Raw genomic sequence first — 25,387 nt, 5'->3', positions numbered from 1 at the left:
CACCGTCGAGTATTGTAAATATGTGTCAACTATAACATAAAAAGAAACCAGCTATGTAAACAAAATCGCATAGACAAGCCTGCTAAATACACCTAGGTTTTGTGCCGTGACAATTTATACGGCAACACTAATAACTAAAAATAACGTTAAATAGTAAGGTTACTTAAATTTTTTTTGCTTTAATAATATTATTTATTTATATAGGTAATTGAATATATTAAATTGTAATTTTTCATATATACATATTACAAATATAATCATAACAATTTTTTTAAAACTGATCTATGTTAAGATAAGAAGAATGTTCTTAAATTTGTTTTCGATTATTTTGGACAGGATCATATTAACTTTTTCTTTACTGTTTGTTTTTATCGTTTTTTTAAAGTATCTTTGACCTTTAACATAATTTTTTAAAAATCAGTTTCATATTTAAAGTAATATTAGCTCTCTGAAAAAATATTTAATGTTTTTTCGAGTAACAGAAAATTATTTAATTGAGTTTATATTCTAAAATGTTAACCAGAATTTGAGTAGTATTTTTTCAGAAGTTTGTCACTATCGACCATCAACATTGTTTGAAGTACCTTTGAAAAAACGATAAAAACGCAGAGTAAAGCAAAATATTATATTATACCTGTTCAAACTAAAAGTAGCTTTTTAGTGATGTCGTTTTATAGAAAAGGTATAAATTAGGCATTTTCTTTGATAAATAAAATAAATTCAACTTTTATGATATTTTAATATTTTTTCTGGTTTATATAATTAAAATATTGGTTTGCTTTTTAAAGGTGTATTTTATACAATTTTCATGACTAATTGATAACGATACACCAGGTGTCCAGTCATTTTATCTCCATTTGAAAAAGTTATTGACTTAGAGTAATATACGGATCATCTGTACATATCATTCATCACGTGTATTGTTTATGCATTACACACTGAATAAATGTACTAACTAGTAAGTTAAACTTGGCAATTTTTTATATATACCTTTTTTATTTTTTAAGGACCAGGCTATGAAAACTTCGGAAATTGTAATCTGATTTGTCGATTGAAAGGTATATACAGAAATATATTAGAAAAAGATATTACTGTAACACAAGCTGAAGTTGATGGTGATCAGTGTCGTATAACATATAATGCCTATATTGATGAGGATAACGACAATGTTAATAATACAATCGTCGTCAGTTGCGTTAGGGATGACATTGGTGTCATCAATGCTTCTCAGTTATTATAATTTAAATCATTTATCTTAGAGATAAACTCATTGAAAATTATACAGTACTATTTTTATTATATATAAATAATTATTCTAAATCACATTTACATTCACATTATAAAATGTAATGTATCTTACAATAAACCATTTTAAAAACGATTATATCTTTTTACTTGGAATCTTTGAAGAAGGTAATAATCAGCATTAATTAAACTCAAAATTTTGTGTCGAGTAACATTACTTCATAAGAAACCAGTACAGTGGGGTCAGGGCATCATGGGGACAGGGCATCGTGAGGACGGGGAGGTCATAGGTTTACAGGAATTCTTAAATCTGAAAGTGATAAAATCACTTTCGAAAATCGGCTTCGATTCAAATCGGTAGTTGGTATTTTTAAGCCAGTACAGTCCAAACCAAGCACAGTGTAAGCCAGCAAAGTTAGAAAGTATTAAATTGAGGTGCTGTATTTACAAATAAGCATCAAAGCGTTAATTTGAAAGTGATTTTATCCGAGAGCACTAGTACAGTAGAGTATAGGCTTAATAGAATCAAAGCATAGGCGGCACGAACAGGTCGCGGGTCTACAGGAGTGATTATAAATAAAAGTGATAAAATTGAATAAAATCACTTTCAAATATTCCTTATAAATTTCAACTCGATCCGACAGTAATCGCCAACCTGAGAGGGAAATGATCGCACATCACTATTTACTCCCAGCATGGAAATAACAAAAACAGCTACTTGCTATTTCTTGTACATAATAAGAATCACAAAAACGAAAGTATGTAATACTACAATGAAAACAAATAATACAATTATTTAATAGTTTAAACATTGTTAATTACAATACATAATAACATGCGTACCAGTAATTATATTTTAGTAATGTGCTTAAATTATTAAAAATGAGTTTTATGATTAATCTTGACTGCTGTCGATACTTTCTTCATAATTAATAACATTAAATGTCATTATATTTTATTCACTCAATTTACAAATATAATATTTTTTTCACTCCGGTCAGTTGTTATTGTAAAAATGTTTTACTCTGGTTCCACTTTACAGTTTACATGCATATACTTGTTTTGCCTATTTATTGCGCCGTTACCAAAACAAAAAAACGTTTCTCCTTAACATTATCGAGAATATTTGTTTTATTTCTAAATTCTACAAATTGCTTAACATTTTTTCCCCCAAAAGAATTTAATGTACACATAATGATTAACCGAAAATTTAAAACATTTAAAAGTCGAGCAAATCGAAATAGTATTATATTATAAAATTATAATACAATCTTTTTTTCTAGTACAGAATAAAATTTACTTTCATACATTAAACTTAGTTGATAAATTCACTGCAAAGCATAAGTTTTTAGATTCTTGTAATATTGAGTTACTTGAATTTGTGGTTTTTCGGTCAAATAATAAACTAGTCTTGAGTCTAAACTAAAATATTATAATACCTTCCAAAATCGCAGAATAGAAAAAAGTCGTGAAGTATTGCATTTCAAGTTGTTAAAGTCTTGAAATGGATCCAGAACTTGTGAATTTTTAATTATATTTTTAAATAATAATCAAATTGTAATTATATTTAGTTTTTCCAAAAAACATGTGTGCTTGATTACTCCAAAGAATGCACAAAAGAGAACAGAATTACCTAAATTTGCTCTAAATAAATAATTTTGAAAAAAGGCTAAACTATGAAGTCTAGTGGTTTAGATATAGGACTTGAATGGATTATAATAAGTAATTAAAGAGGATGATTAAAAAAAAATAAAACTATTTACAAAACCACTTCGAATCGAATGTGTGTACAGGTAAAAAGCAACAAATGAGTTTATAAACATTAGTAAAACGGTTTATTGAAAGATATATTAAATTTGATAATTTTTATACAAATATGGTTTGGAATAATTATTCAAATATAATAACAATAGTACTGTATATGTTTTAATGAGCAAGTGAATACTTTTTACTATATTAATGATTTTTTGTTAAATAGTCATCTCCAATGTCATCCCCAATGCAAATGACAGTGGTTGTTTTTCCGAGACTATCAGTTAGACGACACTCATCATCAACAACTTCAGCTGACATTACATAAGTACCTATTGGGCCTAATATACTTCTGTATACACCTTTTAATCGACACATCAGGTTATAATTTCTGTAGTCTTCGTGGGCTGGTCCTTAAAAAATAAAAAAGGCATATTTAAAAAATTTGCCAAGTTTAACTTGCTAGTTAGTACATTTATTCAGTGTATAAGGAATAACTAATACACGTGATCAATGCTATATACAGATGATCCGTATGGTACAGCTTTGTTACTCTAAGAAAATAACATTTTCAAATGGAGATAAAATAGACTGGTCACCTCGAGTATCGCAATTTATTAGTCATACCGTTTGTTTAAAATACACCTTTAAAAAACAACCATAGTTTTATTTATATAAACTAGGAAAATAATTAAAATATCAAAAAAAATTGAACTTATATTTTTTATCAAAGTAAATGCTTAATTTATCCCTTTTCTATAAAACGACATCACTAAAAAGCTACTTTTAGTTTGAACAGATTTTAATATAATATTTTTCTTTGCTTAAAAACAATGTTGATTGTCGAAGGTGGCCATCAACATTTTTTTTTAAAACCAATTTTATATGTAAAAAAATTACTTATTTGTTTTTTCGAGTAGAAAACTATTAAATAGAGTTATAGTTTAACTGTGTTTAGCTGTGGCGAATAACCGAAAAAAGCGTTAAGCTGTTATCTGATATGAGATAAGAGATATGTTGTACGTTCAACGTTCAAATTAGAACTAAATAATAAATTTAAAATAGTTTAATTCTCTATGTTAAGTTACATTTGGCCAGATAATAAACACTACAATTTTAGCCAGAAACTTGACGTTTTAATATACTAGCTTGTTACCGCTTGTTAAGATAGTATATCATTATCTATAATTCCACCACTACTCTAAATTTATTCGGTACTTCAACGAGACATAAAAATGCTCTTTCGAGGTTGCAGACTCGGCTGAACACCTTTGTACATTTTTTTTCCATAGAGCTAAGATTACTTAATATATGAAAATTATTTTTAAAAATTATTTTGAAGATCGAAAATACGATAAAAACAAACAGTCGAGAAAAAAAATGATACGGCCATGTCCAAAATAATTGAAAAAATATGATGAGAACATTCTTCTTATCTTAACAAATATAAATTTTAACAATTTTTGTCTTGGCTATATTTTTAATATATATGAAAATCATAATTTTATATATGTATGTATATAAGCAAGGAATATTACTAAAGCTTAAAAAATGCTTTAAGTATTGGCTATAAAACGTAACTTTAGTTTGAATAAGATATAAAAAATTATTTATTTATTTATTTATTTTAATTATTGATTTAACTATCTTACAATTTAATACACCAAAAACAACTTCCCATAGTCGTCATATTTAGATTAAAAGTGTTAATATACAAATATATATTTATTTAATTAGGGTAGACATATTGTGAAAATTGGTTTAGACGTATTTAAAAGTTGTCAGCACTTAACTGGCTGAATAGTAATAAAAAAAAAAATATTTATTCCTTTGCAACATTTTCACTTTAACTCCTTCCTCAAAGTAATTCTGTTTTTTAATTTAATTAACACAGGCAATACTATTGCAATTTGATATGATACTTACTTAATGCAGAACTGATAAATAGTTTTGTAGCATCACGGAATAGCTTTGTTCTCTCTTCTTGAAGTTTCAGATCCACAAATGGAATATCTGTACAATTTAATAATAAACCGTATTGATTACAAAAATTCTATACAAAAATAATATATTTACTCGAGTTATTAACGTAGTACAATTAAGTTTTTGTTCAATTGTTCCTATGATGAACTAGTAGTAAGTAATCTTCCTATACTTGAGTAATAATTAAATAAATATATGCCTTGTAAATATTCACTACTTTTAAGTCCTAAGTAATATGTTTTAAAATTATAGCAAAGTTTGTTTCACATATGCCATTGAATAATTTATTTCTATTTTTTACAATTAAAATAAATGTCGCTAAGCAACAATATATCAACTGATTGATTTGCATAAATCAACGATAATATTTTTTTAACACAATTGATACAGTTTTATAAGCTTTATGTTTATGTTTTATATAATTATAATAACAGCTACCCTCCGAATTCTGCGGTTCACGTGGACGACATAGATTTCTCATTGCAGTACATATTCGACCTATAGGTCTATCTAATAAAAACAAATTATAAATTAAGATACTAAAAAGTATCAAATAATAATATCGGCACAAATGAAAACAAAATATACAACTTAATAATCATCATTATTTAATAATAAATGTCGACACTATCTTAAAATGTAGCAAGCAAATGGATAGCAGATGGTTTTTATTAAAATTTAGTTTCTGAATTTGGGATGGTGTACATATGTCTTGACTGACGGTTACAACTTAAAACGCTAATACCTACGGTTGTAAAATCTATTATGAACAAATTTTCCAAAGCACAAGAAAAACTTTCAAAGTATATTGCTTATGATATAATTTGAATAATTAAAGCATAATACATTCTTCTAATCAATTAAGTGCATTTATCTTTATTTTGTTTTATATGAAGTTATAGTGGACCTATAAACCTATTGGCACTTATTATTTGACTAATATATTACTTTGGTCAGGAACAGGGACACCTGTAACAAAAACATTAAATAATTATACAGAAAATAAAATCCAATTTTATATTAAATTTATAACACTACTAAATTACATTTATTTAGACTAGTATTAGCCGTTTGAATAATTATTATACTTCGAACAATCATTTAAACTTTTAGTAAGAAAACATAAAGCTTTAAGATATAAGAACTTAAATAAAATTTTCATTTTTTTTGCTTAGAAAAAAATAACTATCATTTTTGAAATTGTAGATTTACAAATTTTTATATTTACCTAACCCGGTTGTTATAGCTGTTTGTAATTCGATTTCGGAATCTATGGCATCTAAAAAAAAAAAAAAAAATTATGCATGAATAATATACATGAAAAGATTCTACATTTAAAATTTATAAGAGTAATTACGTTGCAGTATTTCATCGTCGTGATTTGGTTGAGATAATACACCTGAAACTTTAACCATAACATTTTATACTTAATATCAAACTACTATGTGCAGACACGTTCTTATATTTAAGAAAAATTATTACATGGTCCAACAAACATTAACGCCAAATCACCTAAAATGTGCATAACATAAATGTATAAGAGATGTGTAACTAACCTAATACTTTCAAATACATTAATAATTATAATTACTCATCGGTTTATCTGCAAGAACAAATTTTCTAATTACCGGTATCAAACGCACTAGAATAAACAAATAATGAGTTGAAGTAACTAATAAATTCTAACAATAAGTGTATGTTATACCATCACGACATGACACCCGCCGGATTTGTCTATCTGTAATAAAAAATTAAAATAAATATATGCCAATTTTTAAAATTAGAATTACATTTTTATGATAAAATAAATTTACTAACTTGTTAATTGAGCCTGCTCTACAAGTTCACCTGTAAAAAGTTAATCATTAAATTATTTTATGATTTTTAATTACCTCGAGTAGGCAAGTGTTAAATATAAAAAAAAAAAATAATTACCATATAATTTATCAAAATCTATAACTGCTAAAACATTTACCACAACGAATGATAATAAAAAACAAAAACGTCTCATTTTTATCTGCAAACAATAATAAAAATAAAAGCCTTTTTGTATTAGACATAGTCTTTAATTAATTATTGCCTTAGATGCGAAGCTGATTCAAGATAAAATGTCTTCTTAGATAAAATGGTTATAATAAAATATTTTTTATTATTTTTCTGATTTTGAATGAAACTTTTTAAATATTGTGCCAATTGAGGCACATTTTAAGTTCCATTTCTGATCTAAAGTCATGCTATACGACTGAAACGGTGTAATATTGTTGTGATATGTTATAAATGAAATTATCTTACCTATTCACTTCCTAATATAATCGGAAAGGTTAGGTTAGGTATAATTGTATATCTAAACACAAAAATAAAAAGAAAAGAAAATAAGAATTTCTTATACTTCTTTCCCATGGTAATATGTATGTTTAAAAATGTTAGCTTTATGTTAAGTTTAGTGAAAAATTATCTATATTCAATGAGCCTTAATAAATGCAAGTGGCCCATTAACATATAAAATTTTAAAAAACTGTTTTACATAGTTTTTCGTATTTGAAATGAAACATATTGTACTTATTTTTATTATTATTTGTCCTGATTGATTTGGAATGAAACTTTTTAAATATTGGGCCTAAAGATGCAAATTTTAGGTTCGATTTCTGATCAACACAAAACGGTGTATCATTTCTGTACTATATTATTAATGAAATTAGCCTAGTGGTTAAAAGTTTATCGAAACCCTAAACACGAAAATAAAAAAAATAATAAATACAAAAAACTTAATAAAAGTGCATTTAGTACTTACTAGCTTTGAAAATCTGGTAGAACTAAGTGAACTATGTTAAATCAATTGTTTTATAGTGATTCGGTTTGTGGTTTGTCCTTGAAAAAGTTAAATCGAAATAAGTTTTGCAGTGCGTGAATATATTTTATTTATACAGGTGTAAAGGAATGTTTAGACTATGGTTTTTATTTTCGAACACAGTCTGTGGGCTGTTACACATATGTTGTTAACATTTATACAAAACTCAAAAATTATGACCTTAAATGAAATATATTAGAATATGAATAATTACATTAGTACATTTTTTCATGTCGATACGAACTTAAAGTAAATAATACCAAAAATGAATAGGTTTACTAGATATGTGTTTTTTACACACTTTATCGTTTGTTGTAACATACTTTCGTATTTCATAGGAATAAAGTTCATAGTATAAAATAAAATCTAACGTATATTATCGATTTGAAATCTAAATTTGGGCCTCTGGTTTAAATATTCTGTACGCGTACAAGAAAATAACCGTACTATTTGTTACAATTTCCAGACACAATAAATAAATTAATTAATATATATTTTTTTATACATTGATTACAGCGTGTATAATGAAACGTTCTCCACTTTATAGATGGAAATGTGGTTGTGATGGGGATGGGGTTGGCCGCTTTTACACAAAAAACCAGAAAAATGTTTTGGCTTCGATGCAAAGCGAATTTGTCAGTAGTTATAACTCATATGTGTCTATAATCTATTAAACGAAGAAAAATACGGCACTACAGATTTTCTTAAATGCCGGTTTTCCTTCAAAACTGTGTTTTTCGCAGATTTCGTATATTTTAAGAAGTTGACAATAATCTCGAATCAATCCTCCTATTTTAGGTTTTTTTCACACAGATGTTTCGATACATTTATCTGAAAATGCTAAAGGTATTTTTTTAAATATTCATCTAAAAAAATATTATTTTATTTTAAATAAAATCACGTGTAAAAACCCAGCCAACAATTATGTGTACCATAATATATATGACCTGTACACGTCGTCTTTAAATTTGATATTTGTGTTATGACTATATTCTCTTGACAGCAAGATGCGTGTTAAACCAGTTGTGTGTATACAAGTGTCCCACAATCGTATAACGATTTAAAATGTAACGACTTAAGTTAAAATTATAAAGAAGAAAAAAAAAATACGTCTTATATAGTTTAAAAACAAAAGGACATCTAGAAAAGCCAGTACAGCGGGTACAAGGCATAGTGGTATTGGAGAATATTTAGAGGGGGGTCACAGGTCTATAAGAATTATAACAAGTAAAAAATTATGTAAACTTATCGGATGTTTTTCTCGATTTTGAAAATCAAGTCGTACAATTTTTCGCGTGTAAAGGACAAAAATTCGGTACAAATTTAGAACTTATTTGACTATTTTTTAAAATTAATTGAGCGACGTAATTTTCAAGTTAGAAATGCAAAATATTCAAATTTTAAAATACTTCTTAAGAATTACAGTTAAAACGATTAATTTAAGATTTTCTGTGTTATGCATTTCAAATTCACACACGGTACACATTAATATACTTATAACAATGTAATCAAGTGTTCACATTTATGGAAAACAAAAAACAAATCGTGAACAATAGTTTTATACATTCAAAAATACTAAAATGACAAATTGGTTTGACACGTTACAACCATTTATTTTAAGTATAAAATATGACATTTACTACAATGCTAAAAAAATCGATCCTTCATCCTCAAAATCAGGAAAACCCAAAACAAAATTTCATAATTATTCAATTTTAACCTTGAGATTTGTAACTTTGTGGTAAGACCCTACCTACAATAACCTCAAATTTAAATTTCATCAAATCCTTTAACATACCGCAGTATTTTTTTATTAAAGAAAAACAGGGCATTTTAAAAAGTGTAAATTAAATATAACTATTTTGAATCCAAAGTTTCAAAACGAATCGTTTGTTTGAAAATGGCATATCAATTTCAAATAAAATAATATACTCCTAAATATCTTTGACATTCCCGTCCCTTATATGCTTTGACACCAATTTGCCTCGACTTCAATTGATAATTAATCCATAAAATAAAATATATTACATTTTTAATAAATACATTTGTACAAATTACAGACATGGTATACATAATAATCATTGTACCTATGTAATTTTTACACGTTATTAATATATGATATATTATTAACGTTAGTGAATAATGAAAACGGCAAATGAACAAAAATATATTAAAATAACTTTGTGTACAAAATTCTAAAAAAATGTTTGATGCGAGAATACTGTCAACCTGTCAAAAAATAATACTTGAGGGCAATTCTATAAAAATATAATGCAAATTACGAAGGTAAAATGAGATTGAGGCACAAAGCATATTACAGGGTCATAGATCTATATGAATTTTCACCACTGAAACTGATAACATCACTTTTAAAATGAACTCTTTGATGTGATAATTTAATAGTAGATGTACAGGTGTCAACACATACATCGAACCTAAAAAATGTATTTTTATTGTTAGGGTGAATACGATTAGGGTTGATCGTTTGTCTATACCAATTTATTGCCATAATTATTCAATTCTCGGTTGACTAATGATTCTCACAAATTGACCAAGGTCAAAGTGACATTTTTTTTTCTTAGTTTTTCTTTAATAAAAAAACCTTAGTCTTAAAACTAAAAATGCGAAATAAAGAAAAAGATTTCACCCAATCTAGGGGAATAGGTTTATGTTACTTTTTTAGTTTGACAACGCACGGTAGTACTTTGTCTAAAGAATATTCCATTAAAATTTTGATTCTTTTTAAAAATGTATAGAACATCGTAAATTTCAGTGGAATAATATGTACATTTTTTGGTGGTCTCCTTCGATTTCGAAAAACATTGTGTCGATAACATTTTTTGTGTATACAAGTGTTTCACAAGCTATAACGTATCATATAATCTATACTGAATCAACGGATGTGCAAGTTATTTGTGTATAATATAGATTTTAAGAAATATGAATTTTTTTATCAAATTTAACTTTTGGACCTGCTGGATTTTTTTCTTTCATTAAAATATTTAGGTCTAAACATAATGTCAAAGTCTTTTGTTGAAATTTGTTTAAATTACTTTTTAGATTTATTTTATAACATAAAACACCATATAATTGTGGGCTATGCATACGAATTGAATACAAATACTAGAAAAAAAAAAGAAGAAGTATTCATCTAAACAAATATATATTTTCATTTGCGATAAAATCACTTGTAAAAACCCAGCCAATGTGTGGCATAATATATAGGACTTGCAGACGTCGTCTTTAAATTTGATATTTGTGTTATGACTATAGTGGTGGAATTATAGATAAAGCTGAGGTATCTGAGGGGCCTGGTAAACATATCAAGTTTCTGGCTAATGTTTTAATGTTTTCATAAAATCTGGCCTAAAACATTGCATAGGAATATGACCTCTTAAACTATTTTGAATTTATTATTTAGGTCTATTTTGACCGTTGTGAATAAAACATATCTATTATCTCTTGTTAGATAAGAGCGTAACGCGTTTTCGTTTATGTGCCAGAGCTAAGACATCCCCATCCCCTATCGCAGATAGGATGTTGCACTTCAAATTGTTAAAGTCTTGAAATGGATTCAGATCTTGTGGGTCATTATACTTTTCCAAAATATCCGCACAAATCATTTTTAAACGTTACACATTTCAAAAAGGATTTTTGTATTTATTTTTTTTAAATGTAAATACAATTTTTAAATAATAATGAAGTTGTAATTAATTTTAGTTTTTTAAAAAAAAAATGTGTGCTTGATTACTCCAAAGAATGCACAATAGAGAACATAATGACCTAAATTTTCTATAAGTAAATAATTTCGAAAAAAGGCAACTATAAACTATGAAGACTAGTGATTCAGTCATAGGGCTTTAATTGATTATAATTAGCCATTAAAGAAGATGATTAAAATAAATGATTTTATAATCACAAGTAAAACGGTTTATTATAAGACTCATTAAATTTGATGATTCGGATACCAATGTGGTATGGAATAATTTTTTAAATATAATAACAATAGTGCCGTAAACTTTTTTATGAGTTAATGTCTAAGATAAATGGTTTAAATTACAATTACTAAGAAACAAGTGAATACGTTTTACTGATATGTTTCTAATTGGTCATCCCCAATGCAATTGACTGCGTGTACTTTTTTGCTTATACTAGTTAGACGACACTCATCACCAACCACTTCAGCTAGTGTTAGAAAAACATTTGGGTGTATTATACTTCTGTACACAACTTTCAACCGACACATCCGGTTACAATCTCCGAAAACTTTATGGATTGAAAATGTAGTTCTTAAAAATTTTTAAAAAGTATATTTAAAAAAACTCTAATTTTTGCGGTACCGCTGAGGCAACGCAACGTCAAAAAAAGGACGTGTGCACCATAAACTATTATCATGAAAAAAAAATCGAATAACGGTCAGAATTCAAATTTACTCTTTATATATGTGGACGGTTAGTCATGTACGACAAAGTCATTTAGATAATACAATTAATAAATTGAAATTTTTAAACCCTTAGCCATGAATTTTAATTCATTATATATAACCATGAGTTGCTCGAGTTTCTTCTACATAATACAATTATTATATTTTAACAAAAGCCATAGATCCTAAACACTACTGTGTGTAAATTAAACACGGTACTCGATACCATACTGGCAGTAGTAGTGTTAATGAAAAATTTGCTATTCGTTCAAATGGTTAATCATTATTTCGCGGAGTTTGAATTTCTGAATTTTACCAGAAGCCGTTTTTGGGAAGTCATCCACGATCATCAAGTGGATGGGCACTTTGAATCTGGTTATCTGCAATCAGTACATAAAACGCACGTTTATGCTATTCAAACCACTCTCGTTCCCCGGTTGAGATAATAGTTAATAACAATAAATGACTCACGTGGCCGTGGCAAAAATTTTTTACGCCTTCCTCGTCGAGCTTGGAATTCTTTACGGTCTTTACGGCTGCGCAAACCACTTCGCCGAGCCTTTCGTCCGGTATACCAAACACCTTTGAAAACAAAAGAGTAAAGTAAAGGATAAAAAATCAGTTTAGCTTCCATCCCTTCTGTCTCCATAGCTGAGCGCGACAGGGGTGAAAATATTGCAGAAAGAGTTAAGACTTTTAAGTTCGAGAAGGACATGCTCTCATTTTATACAGACCTGAGGGAGTGTACTACTTAACTGCCCGGTCGTCTACTAACCTGAGCCTGGACGATTTCGGGATGAGTTTCTAGGAAGTACTCGACCGTCTGGGGTTCTATGTTTTCTCCGCCTCGAATTATAATGTCTTTTATCCTGCCCGTGATCACGCCGTATCCGTCTTCGCTCAATACGAACACGTCGCTACATTTTAATTAACACAAGACCATCGATTAATATGATAATAATATAGAAAATATATTTCTCGTTATCGCTATTGAGTAACCCTACCCCGAACGAAGCCATCCGTCGTCGTCGATGATCTTTCTTGTCATTTCCACGTCTTTCCAGTAACCCGGCATGATGTTGTAGCCTTTGAACAAGACCTCTCCCGGAGTACCCATTGGCACTATGTCGCCGTTTCTGTCCACGACTTTCACCTACAAACACAACATCCTCGTCCATAGTATTAAGATTTTAAAACGTGTTCGTTTTGTTGATCTTCCTTTGTTATCATTACGTCCAACATGAAACGCTAAAACCTCTCATATCAATAATCCTTTTGACATTTTTATGTCTTTGCTATGGCACCCACACGGAAAATCGACACCGACACCGCTTACCATAACGAAAAATAACAGCCGATTTATCTGTTTAGACAAGAGAGATAACAGATAACAGATAAGAGATATGGTTTTTACTTTGGAACGCAACCGGGAAAAAACGACACCGACACCGGTTATCATAATGAAAAATGACAGCTGATTTATTTAATGAGAGAGATAAGAGATAAGCGAAGGAGATAGGGGGTAAGCGATAGGGGTGAAAGATAATGGATGGGTAGGAATGGGGTCGGGGTGGGGGTTGTTTTAAGGATGAGGTTGGAAATGGGGATGAGGATGAGGTCGGGAGTAAGGATGAAGCAAGGAAGAGGTCGAGGATGAGTTCGAGGTTGAGGGAGAGGATGAGGATGAGGAGGGGATGTTAAGTTTTTTTTATTAGGTATCGTTTTTCACTACGAACAAACTTAAATAAATGGTTAATGAATTACTGGCCAAGTAAATGTTTTGCCAATAAATTGATTAAGGCCAATTATTAAAAAAAATACTAAAAAACTTTTGGCCACAACATAAAATTAATTATCACCTACCATTCGAGTACCGTGGTTACCGTTGTCCCAAACCAAATGTTTACTTTGGGTTAGAAGCAAACCAAATTTCGTATGATATCAAGGTTGTGGAATCGAGGCGGAAAAAAGGAGCGGACGGAGCTCCGGAGTACAAGACATAAAAATTTGGTGTTGCGGACTCGTACGCAAGCTGTTAAAATATAATATGTAATACCTTTCTTAGAAAAATAACTTTTCTAATTTCTTTTTTTTGCTTTAGTTATTCATGAATTCCCCCCATCAATAATCTCTTATCGGCTGTTTCTATTATCAGTTATCCAGTAATCCATTTTAATGTCAGCAAAACAGTACAATGTAATAAAGTTGGCTTACTTCGCAATGATCGAGCACTTGGCCAACAGTAGAGCACATTTGATCTTCGGTTTCATCTGGATTAGAAATAAAGACAACAGGACTTGTTTCTGTCATCCCATAAACACTCTAAAATGCAATATAAATGATTACTTCAGAGTTTTTAGTCATTCTGATTACAACAACGACTATTACTATGCGCCAGATAATACAATGTTAGTTATAACTACCGCTAAACGTCCGACATTGAGAACCGTTTTTATTTGTTCAAACAAATGTGGAGAACACAAAGCTCCTCCGCTAAATGCCACTTCCGGTGTTGTAAACGTGTATCCTTCCTGAAGGAGTTGTTTAGAAACACAAATCAAGTCTACGTACATTGTTGGCGTACCATACAAAATTGTACATCTAAAAGTAAATGATTACAAAACAAACTAATCAAATCTATGAAACACATATTATTTTGTTAATTATATTGCCATTTTGATTTTTTTTCTAAATTGTAATTTTTACAGCATGAATTAATAAACTAGTATTAGTTATTAGTGTAATTATTATTGGGCTGGCATTTTATAAATACAATGGCTACGAAGTTATAATAGCCATGTTTGAATTGGGAACAACTATTATAAAGTCGTAAATAATCTAATTTAATCCACAACAAGCCTTATTTTGTGAATAACCGCCTTCTCCAATAAAAATACTTTTCGGCGTTGTTTATCCTTTAATTGTGAAATTTCATTAGGTATTTCAAAATAAATTGCGGTAATAATTGAGAAATACTGACTTTTCGTTAACAATAGCCTTGGCCGATTCGATGGGCTTATAACCGCAAGTCGGCAATACCAATGTGCTTCCACTGTGTAGGCTCGTCATGATTCCAATGACTGTACCGATGGTGTGAAAAAACGGCACTTGTAGCAATATTCTGTGTTCCTGAGATAAACGTACTTGTATATAATTTTTTAACTAACAAAGCACAGTCAAGTCTTTGTTTGAATGATTTAAATAATCATTGTCGAAAAAACAAAGGACCGGATGAAGTTCAAGGCTAAAGCTACATTTCTCTTAATCTAAAAAAATATGCATTTTATGAAATGAATTATGTTTTTCAGAATTGAGTTTCCACGTATTTATTGACCGTTTCTCTGGAAAATATCTAAAATTTATATATTTGCCCAAAACTTTATCCAGACTATTTTAAAATGTGTCATTTCATTATTGACTCCTTCAAGTCACCTTTTGCTTGTAGCGCATTCTTTTGCAAATGAAGTACGAATTGTTCACGATATTGTAATGCGTTAGGCAAGCTCCTTTTGGGGAACCCGTCGATCCCTGTAACAGTAGGTGTTTGCCAAACATTATTTATAATACAAATTAGATATTTAAAATTTCCATTCAACAGTAGCAACTAAAAAGGTTAGGTACAGTTATTATATATAAGAGTTAAATATTCCTAAACTAATATTCAAAAAAAAAAAACGGACAAACTAAACCTAGCTGGTTCTATGCTTAGGAGGACATACTAGGCACGAAAATCTTTTTGCATTTTTTTATCGGTTTTGTTAATTTTTACAAAAATACAGTAATCCCAACCAAAATGGATTAGATCCCTATATTAACCATAAATTATGGTTATCCTTTTTTCCGTGGACTCACCGAAGTAAATTGTATATTACATATCGTATGCGGGTCGAGATCAAGGTTTAACTTCTTCAGGTAGGCGGCAGATTTGGTCGTTCCCGATTGGCACACGTCCCAGAACTTGATAATCCCTCTGGAACATACAAAGTAGACTTGACAGTATATGTACCGAAATCATTTTAATAAATTCCAAACAGGTACAGAATTATTTGCATTGTAATATAAAGTTAAGACTTATGGGAGATTCGTTTCAGTGTTTATAACGATGAATTCTAAATGGGGTAAATGCCTAGAGGTCACAGGTTTACCGTGTGGTTGGTGTTCAATTTCTGGCACAATTTTCTTTAGCAATTGATAATAATCTTGAGCCGGGTTGTTCTCAAAAGCGATTAACATTTTAGCATCGACTTTCTCCAGACAATGGTGGAGTTCGCGACTCATGTACAACGGATTTATGTTTACCTGCAGAGTGTTGAGATGTAATTATTATAAATGCATTTGTGCTTTATTAGGTCTTTTTAGAGCGTCGCATGGACACTATTAAACATGGTCTTTACAGCTATTATTCCGGCCTTCATTGCAGCTAACAAAGTAATTTCCCATTCCACCGAATTGGATCCCATGATGCCAAGTCGGTCACCCGGTTTCATGCCCATTTCTAAGAGTCCAGCTGCCAGCTCTTCGACCTGCGACCATCACAGAAAACAAAAATATTCACGAATAGACAAAAAAAAAATAGCCAAGGTTAACGTCATTTGATCTAGTGTACATTTAAGGTATATTGGCTAATGTTAATTTACCTCGTGTTTGAGTTCTAGAAAGGTGATTCTTCGGTTCTGTTGAACGGAGACTATGGCCTCCCTCTTCGGATATGTCTCGGCGGCTAAGTCGACCAATTGACCGACGGTCATGTTTATCAACGGTTCATTTTGGATGCCTTTGTAATAACTCGGTTTCGGTAAAATCGAAGAGTCCGTTGAACTGCAAAACAAAAATTGGTCTCAATTTAGAAATTGTGCTTACGAGTTCACGGTACACAACGATAACTCCCAAATCGGCTCAATTTTGTTGTAACTAACAAATGGTATAAGGAATGTTGGAGACAGGATAAAAGATTGTTTCATAAAAATAAAATATTTCATTGTTTTTTGATAAAATCTTATTTTGCGTTCGGTGGAATTTCAATGGAGGCCCTCCTAAATTAGTACAATATAACAAGGCTATTAAAAACATATTAATATGTTTGATGATCAAATTATGGTTTTTTTATTGAGAACAACAGACTTAAATATTACTCCACGATATTTCATCCAAAATCTTCTTGGAAAAATTTGTATTCCAAAATATTTAAATAAAAATAGTAACTAGTTACAGTATTTATAACTAGTGAAATACAAGTGAGTTTACAAGCAGAACTAAACAAGTTACTAGTTATTTTTTTATTACTCTAACTAAATAAGTACCTAACCTAATTTGTATACAAAATTCTGGTAACTGCGATGCCGGACAAGTTACATTTTCAAACTAACTTAATATTAGTTTATTATATAAAAAAATCTGCTTGCTAATTGTAATGTTACATCATTTTTTAAGAGAATTTTGCTATAAATAACACATTTCTGAATATCTAAATTTTACAGAATTGTTTTATGAAGAAATCCTGGTAAAACTCAAAGGTAAATGATTGCTGTGTGTGAGTGGCACGTTTTAAACTTAAAATCAACATATATAGAATTATGTAATTGTTGTTTTATCATAAAAATGAATTAGTTCTTAAAATCATTAAGAAAGATGAAACTACCAAAAGATGAATTATTTTTCAGAGATTAGAGTGAATCGGATAAAAAACAACATGTGAAACAATTGTATGTATTTTATAATATTATTTTTTTATTATATTCCAGTTCGTCTCTTACTTACCTTTTGTCATGACCGCTCATTTTATACACCGTTTACGATTTAACTTTACTATATGAAAACAATTTTATTTTAATAGGGAATTTACAGCTTTCAACTGTTTTTCAAGACTACTATTTGATACTGGAAAATTAATTGAATTTCAACACCAGATGTGAGGGAGTAGAGTCTGAATCGCCCAGAAGTAAGTACAGTGTGCACTAATCTACTGCCAAATAATAATAATGATTTCTTACAACGAAAAAAATAAACGCGTTATTCTTTTAGTAGAATTTTTAATAAAGTTAACTAATTAAATTGCAATTTTTATGCTACCTTTATTTTAGAATATTTCATGTCATATACATGATTTTAATTATAATCAAATTTTAACAATGGTTAATTAGTTCACTTATTTTTTTTTATTATATCGGCAACCTTAACAGCAAAAAAAATGCAAAAAATTATCATTTAATTTTAATACCATCATATATTAAAAATAATATGGTAATATATTCATTAAGATTTTTATAAATTTCTAGAGTGAATAAAACTACACATCTAATAGCAATAATTTTAAAAAACATAGCTATTGAGAAATATTTACTTAGTTTTCATGATTCGTGATTTTTTTGAATTTTTTTGATGATGCTGGTTTTTGCTGACAAAGTTATAAAGTCGAGAGCTGACAAAATTTAAAGCTCAAATTTGTTTATGATGAAGTTTGATGCGTGTCCTTAGGAATAGACGTGACATGATCATTCTAAACTATTTTCAATTTTAAAAAAAATCGTATGAATGTCGGAGTGCGGTTAAGTAATGCACACTGATAAAAATCAAAACCGGTTATCAAACGTGGGTAAATATTTGGTACCACTAAATACAATAGATATGGAAATGTAACGATCATATTTCACCTGACCGTTAGTTCGCGTCCCAAACCTACTGACACAGCACCCCCGACTATAGGTAGGGAAACGGTCGCACACACAGGACAATGCACGTCGCGTATCATCTAATTAACCAGTTGACTTTACCATCAAGGACCGCCAATATCCTCGACCTTGCGCTCTATATTTTTGCCGTTTTACTACAAGCCGCCCATCCGACTATCTTTTGTGTGCGTCCGTTTTAACTCCGCTTTGACCAACCATTTCATCGTCCAACCCAGGTCAGAGTGTATATATGTATATATATATATATGTATGTATTGTATAATTTTGTATTTTATTTAGCAACCCTAATTTAGAATAAAACATCTTGTAGCCTGCAGCTGAGAGTTAGATTATTTAACAGTGTGACCGCCCGTTCTAGCTCCTCGGGCGATATATTAAGTTAATAAGGGAGATTTTAAGGCCAATTAGACGTAGACAGCGCCCTAGCCAACAGTTTTCCCGTGGGGATCCGTCTATTTTAGCCTTATCGACGGCCACTTTGCCTAGTCTAGCCAGCTAGACAAGTAGGTCCGTTACAGAAATATGAGAACTTATTTTGTGAGAAAAATGAAAAATTTAACACCAGCAATAATTAAGCCCACGTTTTGTCAAGGTCTCTAGACGGGAACACATTATTATCATTTTACACGAGCTCACATGTTATTTTGATGACTCACGTCACGTGAGTATGTATGGATGTTGTCATACTAGCATCATTCCATCACGGCATCACACATGCAAACACTAGTCAGACAGTGTTTGATCTTTGTACACAGCTAAACTAGTTCTCTATAGCTGGCCAATTTATAATTAAATAACAACCTTATGACGTCTAACTTGCTCAATTATTTTATTTTTACATAGGCACTTAAGACTTAAACTGTTTTAACTATTGTCGGCGAAGGGGGGGGGGGGTGACGTTTGTCCCACCGAAAGGCCGACCGTTGGAAATTATTATGTTCTACGCTATCGACATAGATATGCCTTTTGGTTAAGGATCAATAAGAAAATCTGTGCGTCCATCACACTGAACGTTTCTGTAGATAATATGTGCGTGTGGCGCAATCTAGCGGTTGTTTTATGAACGAAAGAGCTGATAAATAATTATCAGATAAGATATGAGAGATAAGGGATTCGGTACCCTTAATTAGGATATGGGGATAAAAATGTATAATATATAAGGATAGTTAAATGAATTTGTTAGGTAGGGCACTTACTTACTGGCGAACCACAGAATTTCAAATTTTTTTTTTTTCTTCAATTTAATATAGCGTTTATTTGAAAAATACACAATTCACCCAAAAACAACGACTAAGCAAATAAGGTGATGGAATTACAAATAAGGAGTGAACAAAGACTTGAAAAGAAAACTCACATTAGAGTCCCTTGCACATTTTTATAAAGAGCAAGAAGGTTTGATAAATGAACTTCATATTATCGAAGTGTTATCTATTTATTATTCGCTTACAATATGGTCAATTACATCATACAATACATAAATTTAAGTTTAAAACCCTTAACCATGCATTTTAATTAATTATATGTAACCATGAGTTGCTCGAGTTTCTTCTGCATAACACAATTATAACATTTAAAAAAAACTCATAGATCAAAGATACTATTGTGTGTAAATTAAACTAAGTATTCGATACACTAATGGCAGTAGTCGTTTTAAGGACAAATCTACTATTCCTTCAAATGATCAATCATAATTTCACGGAGTTTGAATTTCTGAATTTTGCCAGAAGCCGTTTTTGGGAAGTCGTCTACGATCATCACGTGAATGGGGACTTTGAACCTGGCTATCTACAATCAGTACATAAAATGCACGTTTATGCTATTCAAAGTACTCTCGTTTCCCAGTCGAGATATTAATTTATAACGATAAATAACTCACGTTGCCGGAGCAAAAATTTTTTACACCTTCCTCGTCGAGCTTGGAATTCTTTATGGTATTTACAGCTGCGCAAACCACTTCGCCGAGCCTTTCGTCCGGTATACCGAACACCTTTGAAAACAAAAGAGTATAGAAAAGGATAAGAAATCAGTTTAGCTTCCATCCCTTCTGTCTCCATAGCTGAGCGCGACAGGGGTGAAAATATTGCAGAAAGAGTTAAGATTTTTTAGTTCGAGAAGGATACGCTCTCATTTTATTAGCCTGAGGGAGTGTACTACTTAACTGCCCGGTCGTCTACTAACCTGAGCCTGGACGATTTCGGGATGAGTTTCTAGGAAGTACTCGATCGTCTGCGGTTCTATGTTTTCTCCGCCTCGAATTATAATGTCTTTTATCCTGCCCGTGATCACGCCGTACCCGTCTTCGCTCAATACGAATAAGTCGCTATATTTTAATTAACACAAGGCCATCAAGTAATATGATAATATTATAAATACATTTGTTGTTTACACTATTTACATGACTTGAGGTTACTCCCACTTGGATGTGTTGACTAGTTCGCAAACGTTTCGAAACACTTGCACGTCCATGGCTGTGGTTCAATGTTGCTCTTACCGCGCTCTTCTACAGATGGAACGTGCAAGTGTTCCGAAACATTGGCGAACTAGTCATCACATCCAAGTGGGAGTAACCTAAAGTCATGTAAATAGTGTAAATATAATACCCCACCCAAGCTTCAATCATTTTTTAACGTTTGTCGTTATCTCTATTGAGTAACCCTACCCCGAACGAAGCCATCCGTCGTCGTCGATGGTCTTTCTTGTCATTTCCACGTCGTTCCAGTAACCCGGCATGACGTTGTACCCTTTAAACCAAGCCTCTCCCGGAGTACCCATAGGCACCACGTCGCCGTTTTTGTCCACGACTTTCACCTTCAAACACGACATCAACGTCCATATTATTAAGATTTTAAAACGTGTTCGTTTTGTTGCTCTTCCTTTGTTTACACTATGGTCATCAGCTAATTTTTATTGAAGCATTAGTATGTTTTTAACCTAACATTATTCCTTAATTAGTCATTCATTAATAACCAATATTCCCTTATCACTTATATCTTATCAGCTGATTCTCTTATCAGTTATCCATTAATCGATTTTAATATCACCAAAACAGTACAATGTAATAAAATGATCTTACTTCGCAATGATCGATGACTTGGCCAACGGTTGTACATGTTTTCTCTTCGGGATCGTCAGGGTTGGAAAGAAAAACAAGAGGACTGGTTTCTGTCATTCCAAAAGGACACTAAAATGCAATATATTTATTATTAATATATTTGTACACATTATGATATCCATGCTAATTACAACAATGGCTATCACTATGCACCAGAAAATACAATATTAGTTATTACCAGTAAACGTCCGACATTTAGAACGGTTTTGATTTGTTTAAGCAAATGTGGAGAACACATAGCTCCCGCGCAAACTGCCACTTCCGGTGTTGTAAAGGTATATCCTTCCTGTAGGAGTTCTTTGGAAACACAAACCAAGTCGACGTACATTGTTGGAGTACCGTACAAAACTGTACATCTAAAAACAAATGATTATAAAAAAAAAATGTGCAAAACTGAATAATATTTTTAAATTGCGGTAATAATTTAAAAAACTAACTTTTCGTGTACAATGGCCTTGGCCGCCTCAATGGGCTTATAACCGCAAGTCGGCAATACCAATGTGGTTCCACTGTGTATGCTCGACATGATTCCGCCAACAGTACCGAATATGTGAAAAAACGGCACTTGCAGCAATATTCTGTGTTCCTGAGGAAAATGTAATTGTAATTAATTTTTTAACTAACAAAGCTTAATCAAGTTTTTTTAGAATAATTTAAACGATTATTATTGAAAAAAGAAGGGACCGGATAAAGTTTAAGGCTAAATTTACATTTTCTCAAATAAAATATGTCTTTAGAATTGATCTAACAGTTTCAACGTTTTTATTAACCACCTCATAAAATTTATATAATTGCCAATAACTTTATCCAGACTTTTTTATAATGTGTCATTTTATTATAGACTCCTTCAAGTCACCTTTTGCTTGTAGAGCAATCTTTTGCAGATGAAGTACGAATTGTTCACGATATTGTAATGCGTTAGGCAAGCTCCTTTTGGGGAACCAGTCGATCCCTGTAACAGTAGGTGTTTGCCAAACATTATTTATAATAAAAATTAGATATTTAAAAATTCCATTCAACAGTAGCAACTAAAGAGGTTAGGTACAGTTATTATATTACACAAGAGTTAAAAATTCCTAAACTAATATTAAAAAAAAAAAAAACGGACAAACTAAACCTAGCTGGTTCTATGCTTAAGAGGACATACTAGGCACAAAATCTTTTAGCATTTTTTTATTGGTTTTGTTATTTTTTACAAAAGTACAGTAATCCCAACCAAAATGGATTAGATCCTTATATTAACCATAAACAGTGCCGGATCTAGGGGGGGGCAAGTGGGTACCCTTGCCCGGGCGCTGTTGGTATAAGGGCGCTCTTAAGTATATGAAAAATAAAAAAAAGCCATAATAAATAAATAAAATATGTATAAATTATAAAATATTTCCAAACATCTATCAAGTAAAAGTAATATTATTACTATTAATACTATAATATTATTATTATTCGTATATATTTATCTTTTGTTTATATTTTTGTCCGGTGTTGACGTCTTTTATAGTTGTCCAGTCTTTATCAGTCTATTTGTTTTCGGAGAAAACCCAACCTGACGATCGACGATAAATGTTTATTGTATATTCTTTGTTAAAAAAAAGTACCTACGATAATATTTTTAACGTTCATTTGTTCCTGACGAGCAGCCCACAGTCGTCTCACATATTTTTTTATTATAACATTTATTACACGTTTACACCTAAAAACAAATAATGAGTTCAAAGAAAAAGCTTAGTGGGGCTGAAAATCGAAAACGAAAACAAGAAATTGAAAAAAATGTTCAAAAATTACCAAAAATCGTAAATTTCTTTACAAAAACAGAAACCTGTGGTAAGCAATTTTAACACCTGTCAAATTAAATTATATATTTATATTTAACTTTCATCCGGGCGCGCCCCTTTCCGTAACACTCGCGGGCGCGCGGCGGTAACTTACCGCCTCTCTGTTGTAGTAAAATTTTCAATATCGTTGTAGGATACATTTAGTATTGAATTATGGTAAATAAATATAATATACCTACAAAAAATAAAAATTTAGAAAAAAAAATAATACCATAAACGGGCGCGTCCTGATGGTAATTTACCGCTTAATTGTAGGTTAGTTCGACTTGGTACGTTTTACATTTACTTTAGACAAGTCACCATGAAACTTTAGCTAGTATGACACTATCACCTAGTGTCATATTATGTCATTTGAGAATACAAACCTCTCCCGTCTTCCTCATCGTGCTTAATTTATTCCTGCGCGCGTTTTTATGAATGGAGCGGTAATCTACCGCCCGCGCTCCCGGATGAAGGTTGTGTAATACATTTAATCAGGATTGAGATGTTTAAAATTTTTGTTTTGAACTTTTATTTAAAACATGTTTCAAACATCTAAATTGAATTGAATTCTAATTTTTTGTAACAATAAATTAATTTTTATTGCTTAATAAACAAATTTATAAAATTTAGTATTGAATATTAAATAATGAAAACATTTCATAAAAATCATTCACATTTTAGACTTAAGTAGGTATTTTTAATTTTACTAATTTGAATTATAAATATTGTTTAGTCAAAACAGCTAATACAAGCTTAAAACATAAAAACTAATCAAAGGTCATATGTACAATCCAAAAAATGTATATATTGTAGTACCTTAACTCTGTGTTCATAAAACAATTGAATTAATGAATCTAATTACTGAATATGAATTAGTTAATATAAATTTAGTTAATTTATCACAAACATACCTTTCTTTACTTACCTTTAATTTATAGAACTGGTTCCTTCAAACGCTGAAAGTTCATCAACTATTATAGCCGAAGAAAAAAATACAAAAAATGTTATTTCTACAGAGCCTGCGCATAGTGATGTGGAGTATGATATAGCTATAGATGTGATTAAAAACAGTTGCGATAAAGTAGACACCATAAACTTAAATTTTGCTGATCTTGGTACATGGCCTCTAAATATTACAGATACACAAAGAACATATTTAGTGAAAATGAGGTACAATTATACTGAAATTCATGATTTTAGTAATTCGGAAAGAGACGGTAGAAATGTTAATTCCGACTGGTTTTTTAAGATACTTTTGAATGGAAAAAAATTAAAAAGGACATGGCTCAGCTATTCTTCTTATAAAAATGCACTTTTTTGTGTACCTTGTAAATTGTTTACTAAAATCGAAAACTCATCTAACGTATCGAAATTAGCATACACTGGCTTAACTAATTGGAAAAAAGTTACCGAAAAAATTCCATTACATGAAAATTCACCAATACATAAAAAAAATGTGTGTTCCTGGACTTCTTTGGAAATTGCATTGAATCAGTGTGAGGGTATAGATAAAGAATTGCA

General features: G+C 30.5%; 3 protein-coding genes across 4 annotated transcripts; all 3 read right to left on the bottom strand.

Annotated features, from left to right (window-relative positions):
• Positions 1-3,057: 3,057 nt before the first annotated feature.
• On the bottom strand, positions 3,058-8,018 carry LOC126840099 (uncharacterized). 2 transcript variants are annotated; one of them, XM_050575599.1, is made up of 12 exons: positions 7,772-8,018; positions 7,273-7,324; positions 6,916-6,997; positions 6,799-6,828; positions 6,686-6,718; positions 6,572-6,622; positions 6,338-6,379; positions 6,209-6,259; positions 5,929-5,949; positions 5,401-5,490; positions 4,924-5,010; positions 3,058-3,410 (listed from the first exon to the last, which is right to left on the bottom strand). In XM_050575599.1, the coding sequence occupies exons 3-12, from the start codon at positions 6,989-6,991 to the stop codon at positions 3,202-3,204; spliced, it is 690 nt and encodes a 229-aa protein (XP_050431556.1). In that variant the 5' UTR covers positions 6,992-6,997; positions 7,273-7,324; positions 7,772-8,018; the 3' UTR covers positions 3,058-3,201. The 2 variants fall into 2 exon arrangements, with proteins under 2 accessions (XP_050431556.1, XP_050431557.1); XM_050575600.1 differs by having other exon boundaries at positions 5,419-5,490; positions 7,772-8,014.
• A 4,414-nt stretch (positions 8,019-12,432) lies between these two features.
• On the bottom strand, positions 12,433-18,028 carry LOC126840101 (medium-chain acyl-CoA ligase ACSF2, mitochondrial-like). The gene is made up of 13 exons (XM_050575603.1): positions 18,009-18,028; positions 16,889-17,069; positions 16,646-16,774; positions 16,327-16,550; positions 16,104-16,221; positions 15,684-15,779; positions 15,232-15,380; positions 14,675-14,852; positions 14,466-14,573; positions 13,256-13,404; positions 13,027-13,168; positions 12,723-12,833; positions 12,433-12,631 (listed from the first exon to the last, which is right to left on the bottom strand). Exons 1-13 carry the CDS (start codon positions 18,026-18,028, stop codon positions 12,512-12,514), a joined length of 1,725 nt encoding a protein of 574 aa, XP_050431560.1. The 3' UTR covers positions 12,433-12,511.
• Positions 18,029-20,475: 2,447 nt separating this feature from the next.
• LOC126840100 (medium-chain acyl-CoA ligase ACSF2, mitochondrial-like) lies at positions 20,476-24,267 on the bottom strand. The gene is made up of 9 exons (XM_050575602.1): positions 24,250-24,267; positions 22,909-23,004; positions 22,490-22,638; positions 22,231-22,408; positions 22,014-22,121; positions 21,600-21,748; positions 21,119-21,260; positions 20,817-20,927; positions 20,476-20,725 (listed from the first exon to the last, which is right to left on the bottom strand). Exons 1-9 carry the CDS (start codon positions 24,265-24,267, stop codon positions 20,606-20,608), a joined length of 1,071 nt encoding a protein of 356 aa, XP_050431559.1. The 3' UTR covers positions 20,476-20,605.
• Between the last annotated feature and the right edge of the window lie 1,120 nt (positions 24,268-25,387).

Source organism: Adelges cooleyi, unplaced genomic scaffold, assembly GCF_023614345.1.
Source record: "Adelges cooleyi isolate 19-005CV unplaced genomic scaffold, UGA_ACOO_1.1 ACOO_flye_CR_arks_rails_tigmint_CR_PRNA_349, whole genome shotgun sequence".
NCBI lineage: Eukaryota > Metazoa > Arthropoda > Insecta > Hemiptera > Adelgidae > Adelges > Adelges cooleyi.
This window is presented reverse-complemented; position numbering and strand designations above follow the sequence as displayed.

Excerpts from the sequence above, each read along its gene's own strand:
- LOC126840099 (XM_050575599.1), bottom strand. The coding sequence starts at position 6,991 with ATGAGACGTTTTTGTTTTTTATTATCATTCGTTGTGGTAAATGTTTTA. Across the intron at positions 6,380-6,571 it reads TCTTGCAGATAAACCGATGA|GTGTATTATCTCAACCAAAT; the intron begins GTAATTATAATT and ends TTAAAGTTTCAG. Across the intron at positions 5,491-5,928 it reads TGTCCCTGTTCCTGACCAAA|ATAGACCTATAGGTCGAATA; the intron begins GTAATATATTAG and ends TGTTTTTATTAG.
- LOC126840101 (XM_050575603.1), bottom strand. The coding sequence starts at position 18,028 with ATGAGCGGTCATGACAAAAG. Across the intron at positions 15,780-16,103 it reads GTAATATACAATTTACTTCG|GGATCGACGGGTTCCCCAAA; the intron begins GTGAGTCCACGG and ends CTACTGTTACAG. Across the intron at positions 14,574-14,674 it reads TCAATGTCGGACGTTTAGCG|AGTGTTTATGGGATGACAGA; the intron begins GTAGTTATAACT and ends ATTGCATTTTAG.
- LOC126840100 (XM_050575602.1), bottom strand. Across the intron at positions 21,749-22,013 it reads AAGTCATCGATCATTGCGAA|GTGAAAGTCGTGGACAAAAA; the intron begins GTAAGATCATTT and ends TCGTGTTTGAAG. Across the intron at positions 20,928-21,118 it reads CCGAAATCGTCCAGGCTCAG|GTGTTCGGTATACCGGACGA; the intron begins GTTAGTAGACGA and ends TTGTTTTCAAAG.